The 7,668-nt window shown below is 40.3% G+C and overlaps 1 protein-coding gene across 1 annotated transcript in view; it reads left to right on the top strand.

The window, feature by feature from the left end:
• The first annotated feature begins 6,820 nt into the window (after positions 1 to 6,820).
• ENPP1 (ectonucleotide pyrophosphatase/phosphodiesterase 1) overlaps positions 6,821 to 7,668 on the top strand; it is an 82,972-nt gene continuing 82,124 nt past the window's right edge. The window contains exons 1-2 of the mRNA XM_011962184.1: positions 6,821 to 6,843; positions 7,155 to 7,593. Coding sequence (XP_011817574.1) covers positions 6,821 to 6,843; positions 7,155 to 7,593 — 462 coding nt within the window. The remainder of the gene's footprint in view (positions 6,844 to 7,154; positions 7,594 to 7,668) is intronic.

The following is a 7,668-nucleotide window of genomic DNA, read 5'->3' as shown; positions in this document are numbered from 1 at the left end:
GCCTATTGCCCTCCCACTCCTAGAAAAGCCGCTCTCCACCAGTGAGCCACGTGGTCTTCCTCCAGCCCCACTGAAGTTGGGATGCAGGAACCCCGCCTGAGAGCCCCACGAGGGGGGGACTCTGTCGGCCTTCTTTGCCCGAGGCCGACAGACTTCTTCCCCACACCTTAGGTTACCAAAATAAACTTGCAGTTTTGCTCCTACACTTGCCTACCTGCTGGTTCTTTTGTGCTCGCTTGGCTGGTCTTAGAAAAACAAATCAATAATATCATCAAAAACATAAAATACTTAGGAGTAAATATGACAAAAGAAACCAAGACCTGTATGGTAAGAATACACACTGCTGAAAAAATTAAAGTCAATCTAAATAAATAAAGTGATATCCCATATTCATGGATTATAAGACTAAATATTGTTAAGATGGCAATTCTTCTCAATTTGATTTATAGGTTAAACATAATCCTATGAAAATACATAGACTTTTTAAAAATAGAAATTGACAATGTAATTCTAACATTATATGGAAATACAAGGACCTATAATAGTTAAAATAATTTTGAAAAGAAACAAAGTTGGAGGTATGCTAACTTATTTCAAAAATCACTATAAAGCCACAGCAATAAAAAATGTATTTGCATAAGCATATACACATAAATTAGTGAAACACAGCGGAGTTCAGAGATAATGTTAAGTGAAATAAGACAGGTACCTAAAGACAAATACCATACGATTTTACTTACACGTGGACAAATTTGAACTTACAGACGTAGAAAGTAGAATGGCAGTAACCAGGAGCTCGTGTGGGATGTGGTGTTGTTGGGGAGATCCTCATCACAATCACAGGGTGAAGGGGTGGCCTGCCCCTCTACACTTGTGGGTGCTTCCCGTTAGGTGGAACGAGAGACTTGAGAAAAGGAAATAATAACACAAAGTGTAGAGAAAGAAAAGCGGGACCCAGGGGACCGGCGCTCAGCTTACAGAGGACCCACGCTGGCACCGGCCTCTGAGTTCCCTTAGTATTTATTGAGAATTATCTTAGTCATTAAAAGGATAAGGGAGTGTCTGGACAATAGGATTACTGTAGGGAGGAGATCGGCAGTAAGACATATGAAAGAATCCTTGTAACGTGAATAAGTTTAAAGGAAAATGCTGTGCCTTGAGATGTATATGCGACATCTCCATAAACCTTTTAGCAGTATTGCTCCAGCAAGCCCCACCTTATTCCTAAAGGCAGTCTTCTCCTTACTCAGTGCACTTGTTTAACAAAGCACATTCTGCACAGCCCAAAATCCTTTTAACCTTAAGTCACCTTTGCATGTGTCTCTTGCAAGGACAAAGTTGGAGGTAAGGTCACAGATTAACAGTATCTCAAATACAGAGCCAAATGGAGTCTCTTATGTCTACTTCCTTCTATATAGACACAGTAACAGGCTGATCTCTTTCTTTTCCCCACAACAGGGCCAATCACAATAGGAATGAACTTCAACATTTATGGTAAATTAAATTTTGACATAGCTGCCAAGGTAATTCAATGGAGAAATGACAGCCTTCAAAAATTGGTGCTGGAACCATTGGGTATCCATGTGTACAACAACGAATTTAGACCCTTGTCTCACACATTATGCAAAAATTAACTCAGAATGGTCCTAGACCCAAATATAAGGGCTAACATTACAACACTTTAGAAGAAAATATAGGAGAAATTTTTGTGGCTTTGGGTGAGTCAGAGATTTCCTAGGTATGACACCAAAATCAGGTTCCATAAGAGAAAATATCGATAAATTGGATTTTATAAAAATAATTTTTAAAAACTTGTTATTTAAAAGAGAACATTAAGAAAAAGAAATTGGATAAAATATTTGCAAATCATAAATATGATAAAAGACTTGTGTCCAGAATATATAAAGAACTTTATAACTTAATAATCAGATGAGAAGCAAATCTGATAAAAATGGGCAAGAGATTTGAGTAGGCATTTCATCAAAGAAGACATATAGATGGCAGATAAGCACATGAAAAGGTGTTCAACATAATTAGTCATTAGGGAAATGCAAATAAAAGCTACTTTGAGATACCACCAAACACCTATTCAAATGGCTATTACAAAAGACTGAGAATAGGAAGTATTGCAAAGTATGTGGACTCTTTATACACTGATATACTGAGAATAGTAAGTGTTGGAAGGGTGTATGGGCTCCTTACAAGTTGCTGGCAGGAATGTACAATGGTACAGCCACATTGGGAAACAGTTTCCCTGTTTCTCAAAAATTTAAATGTACGCTTTGCATATGCCTTAACAATTATACTCTCCATTATCTACCCAAGGGAAAGGAAAATGCACATTCACACAGAGACATGCACATGAATGTTCACAGCAACATTATTTATAATAGCTCAAGCTGGAAATAGTATGAACGTCTGGCAACTGGTGAAAAGATAAAATATGAAATATCCATACAATAAATTACTACTATGTATAAAAAGGGACTACTGATACTTGCATCAGCATGGATGAACTTCAAAACATTATGCTAAGTGAAAGAAGACAGACACAAAAGACAACTTAGTAGAATACCATTTAAATGAATTTTCTAGAAAAGGCAAAGCTACACACAGAAAGCAGAGAAGTCTGTGGTTGGGACTGGAGTGGGAGCAGTTTTTGATTACACATGTGCAGAAACAAACTTTTTGAAGTGATGAAAATGTTTCAAAACTGGATCGCATTATTAGTTGCACAACTGTATAAATTACTAAAAATCACTGAACTGTATGCATATAATGGGTAGATATTATAATAGGTAAATTGTACTTTAATAAAACTTAAAATTCAGGTTGCCTGGCAATCCTACATTTTGTTTGAAATAGAGGTGTAAGAGATAATGAAGGAGTGGCAGATACTGTGGTCAACCAAAAGGTGAAGGACTGAACAGCAACTTCCTGTAGCAGGTAATCAGCGACGATCTGGGGCTAGTGGTGTGGGGTAAGAAGAATTTATGAAGATAATTGGAGGTAAAGAAAGTCATATTTATTAGAGCATGTATGAAAATGTGTTGCAAGGGAAAAATGGGCAGGCCAGCAAGAGAGGAGCTGACTGCAACGAGACAAAGGCTTGCTGGGGATGTTATGGAATGGTGCTTGTGCTGTGTGCTGAAGAGGGCTTTGTGCGGTACAGATAACACCGAGGTTGCAGTGAATTAGCTTGCCTTTTTTTTTTAATCACTCGAGGGTCTGATGATAGCTGGGTGCAGGAAGACTGTGAGTTATTTGTGCAAGAAGGCTAATGTTCTGGACCACGAAGAAAGGCAGACTTATAGCTTATCTGCTTTATCTTTTTGCTTTCCCTCTGTCCCGCTCATCCTGACTCCTTTAACCTAATTAGAACCCCACACTCCCTTTGGATGGTATATGCGTTTTCCATTTCCCAGTTTCTATTACTCTCCTTTGGATCTTACACTTCTGAATTCTCTCTATTCATTTTGTTACCTAACTGATCCCTATAGGCATCTATCCTTCATCCCAGAGCAGCAAGTATCTCTTCCTTACCCTCTTTGTAGATGCAGGCCTAATAACAGGTCTCAAACCTTCCCAGAGATTATATATAAACCATGCATAATATAGGAGAACATTAAATCTTTTTATTCTCTCCCTTGGGTAGTGAGTGATTGATTTACAAATGGAAAGGATAGATTTAAATGTTTATGTAAAGTTGAAATGTCAAACATTTTGTTGGCATTTAGAGATATTATCTGAAAGAGCATTTTACAAATAAGGAAACTAAGGCTCAGAGGCTTCTGGTAATCTGTTCAAGGTCACATGGTTATCCAAGCTTCTTTCTCCAGAGGACATATTTTTGTGCTTTCAAAAAAAGAAAGAAAAATCAGGATGTCATACACACTCTTAAAAATAAATTAATGGCACAGAAAAATGTTTTCCCTAGGCCTCACAAAGATTAAAGAGGCTTGTAGGGTTTTTTTTCTGTTTAGATTTGGCTAGATGTCTTTCTTGTTTTACTGGCGAATTAGAAGAAAGCTGGAAAAGCTCTGGAACAGCTGCTAAAATAATTACCCTACAGCATATTTCATTGTTTAATAACTAAGAAAAGTTGTTTCCCAACCTCAAAGTAATAATTAAACATTGATAAATTGCTTTTGATTAGTATTTTGGCCTTTTCTACAACTAAAGCTTCAGGAACCAGGACAGAAATGTTTAAATATTTATGTGTTACAATAAAACTTAATAGAAAACTTACATAAAATCTTAAATGATCATCTTTACTGCTATACCAGATTACAGTATGCAGTCACTAAAACAGAGTGATTTAGGATTAAGGATGAAACATTCATTGTTCACCTTTGCATTAACCCAAAAAGTTGTATTGTGGCTTTATGTCTCAAGACCTTATTGTACTTTGGAATGTGATGGTGAAGCTGTCCCTCAGACCATTTCGAATAAAGAAGACTGAGGCAATATTTCAGTATAGACATTGCAATGTCTATAGCTAAACCTGAAAATGGCATACCTGACTCATTTTCTTTTTGAGACAGATTCTTGCTCTGTTGCCCAGGCTGGAGTGCAGTGGCATGATCTTGGCTCACTGGAACCTCTGCCTCCCAGGTTCAAGCAATTCTCCTGCCTCAGCCTCCAGAGTCTCTGGGGCTACAGGCATGTACCACCATGCCCTGCTAATTTTTGTATTTTAAGTGGAGACGGGGTTTCATCATGTTGGCCAGGCTGGTCTCAGACACCTGATCTCAAGGGACCCACCCGCGTCAGCCTCCCAAAATGTTGGGATTACAGGCGTGAGCCACCGCACCCAGCCTTGGCTCATTTTTCTTCCTCTGATTTTAGACTTCCAATTGGGTTTTTATAATTACCCATATAAGTCCCAACTGGCACAGATGAAGCATGAGCATTAGGCAGAGGCCACATCCTGGTGGTGTGTGTGCCAGGTCTATCCTGCAGATGTGCTACATTTTTTGTTTGAAGAAACTGTTACTCTGAATTTTGTAGACAACATTTTGTAACCTGGAGTATTCACACAAACATTTAAATTTCCTGCTTCTCTTGAAAAATCTGACCATCTGTCCACACTGGGCACACAATCCTGTGGAATAGATGCTGCAACCTTTAACACAGCACATGATTCACCTTTTGCAGTGTGTATAGTGTTGCCTATATATTGACTGAAATATGGCTCCTGGCATATTGTGCTTTTGGGAAAAAAAAAAAAGAAAGAAAGAAAAACCAAGATGTCATAAAAAATCTTAAAAATAAACTAATGCCACAGAAAAATGTTTTCCCCAGGCCCTAAGATGTTTGTGACTCTGCAGACTGTCTGCACACTGTATTTTCCAAATGATAAGTCTTTAAAGTGGTTCGTTGCCTTGGGATGCAGACAATATACTTCTTCCACTTGTTTTGTCAGGTTCAAAACCACTTTGGATAGCGTCTCTGTTGAGTTGCTTGTAGAAGTTTTGACACTCATTTGACCAGTCTCAGTGGAGTAAATCTGTGTCCTTGAATCTGATTTTTGGAAAGAGTCAGAGGAAAATTTGGAGCCAAGTTTGGGGCAGAAAAATATGTGTGACTATGAAACAGTGAAAACCTGTCTCTCTTGGGTGGTTTGTGAGCTGACTCAAAGTTAACTTTTTTAAAAAGTTCAATAATGCTTTGAGGGAAGGGAAGGCTTTTACTTCTTCCAGATGTCAACTGTCGTTTCTACTAAGCTCTGGTAATATTGAAGCAGCTTTGTTGTCTGGGGTGACACCCGAGGTTGTTGGTCTCACGGCCGCAGAGATCAAATATGTGGACACACACAAAGGGTGATGTTTAGAGCAGAATTTTTAATAGGCAAAAGAAAGAGAATAGCTCTCTGCTACAGACGGGTCCCGGAAAAAAGGGTTGCCGGTACCTGGTGAAATGCAGGGGTTTTTACACATGAGCTAGTGGGGAGGTGGTGTCAGATCTACATAAAGAGCGAAAAATTGGTTAGGACCAGGTGTGCCATCTGCATAGGGCTCAAATCTCTGGCAGCCCCGGCCCCAATCTTCTACTATATAGGCAGGTAGCTACTCCATGTTGCTTATTTCCTTCCTACTGTGCATGTGCTAAAAAAGAGGGGAGGTGGAACCCCCATGGTGGACATGCCTGGCCCCCAGTAGCCCCTTCTGTCTGTGCTGCTGCCGGCATCTCCTGTGCAAGCTTGCAGTTTACTTACCTATGTTTGCAGCTCAATCTTCCAAGTTGCTCTTTGTTAGAAAGGAAGTGATTCCTTGGGCTGCTTTTTGTTAGAAGGGAAGCTATGCCGAGGGCTCTTTTGCTCACACTATATGCCTAAATAATTTCTTTCTCGCTCCTGTATCGATATCGTATGTGTGACTCTATTGTGCATATACGACTTAGGTTTTAATTTTTTTGTTTATAAGTTGGTCTCACCCCCCCACCCCCGCTTCCACCCACACTTGAGGAAAGATACATTTTAATTCATTTTTTTATATGGTATGCATAGTTGGAGGCCAAAAGATTGAGTTGAAGGATTCATTACTTGATGAATGAATGGATGGGTGGATGGATGAGTCAGTATAAATGAAGAGCATCCCAAGTTGACTATTTTAAAGGGAATAACATGCATTTTATATTTGTTAAACATTCATTCTCATGTGTAAACATTTGTATGTATTCGTGTATCCAAAATGTATTGAAAATTGTTCCTTGGTCCCTGAAGTCAGTCCCAGGTATTGCAAAGTAGTTCGAAGTCATTGGTTTCCCTCTGTCTCACTTCACAAAACACTGGTGATTTTGCTCACCGACGAGCCAGAAAATGGACAAGTTCCAGAATCAAAGGTAAAACAAAATCCACCAAGAATCAGCTTACTGTTAGCGTCCTAGTTGAAAAATAAGGCTTATCAAAGTATTTCAGATTGCATTAACACTTTTGATATTGCTAGGTATCAGAGTCAATCTCAGGAGAGGGCAACACCAACTCCTGAAACCTTCAATGCAGAAAGTCTAGAAAAATAAGCAAATATACATAAAAAGAATAGCGAGAAAACTCCAGAAACCACATACAACCGTGGAAAACGAAATATCCCTTACACGTGTGTACAGTATAAATTAAATCCAAGTATTTTAAGTGGACGATTTCTCTCTCATAGTACCGTAGGTAGTGGGGGACAAGGCTCAGAGGGGGAGAAACAGAATGTCGCCTTCCTCCATGGTTCATTCGCATTTCCAGCCAGAAACTCACAGGACGACCCCAAGACTCCACTCTCTCCCGCCTTTGAGAAGCCGGACCGGCATCGGCGGCTGCATCCTTCTCCTCCTCCCCGCTCTATTTTGGGGCTCCATGATCTCATGCCCTCTGTAGACCACACGCTGCAATTCCAGTCCAGCCCGCGCGGTGAGGCCACGCAGGGCGATTCCTGCAAGTGTCGGGAGTGTGGCCGGGGCGCGGGGAGGGGACGGCTTGGGGGGAAGTTCAAGACACGCCCACGTAAGGGACCCAAAATAACCGACACGCAGAGTGCCCGAAATCAGACAGGAAGCCAAATAATCCAGGGCGTTGAGTCGCTTTACCCTGACTGCGAGAACCGGGTGCAGGGCGGGTAGCCAAGGATCTGACCGCGAGGGGCGGAGTTCAAGACACGCCCACGTAAGGGACCCAAAATA

The sequence above is a fragment of the Colobus angolensis genome, unplaced genomic scaffold (genome assembly GCF_000951035.1).
Source record: "Colobus angolensis palliatus isolate OR3802 unplaced genomic scaffold, Cang.pa_1.0 Scaffold58, whole genome shotgun sequence".
Classification (NCBI taxonomy): Eukaryota; Metazoa; Chordata; class Mammalia; order Primates; family Cercopithecidae; genus Colobus; species Colobus angolensis.
This window is presented reverse-complemented; position numbering and strand designations above follow the sequence as displayed.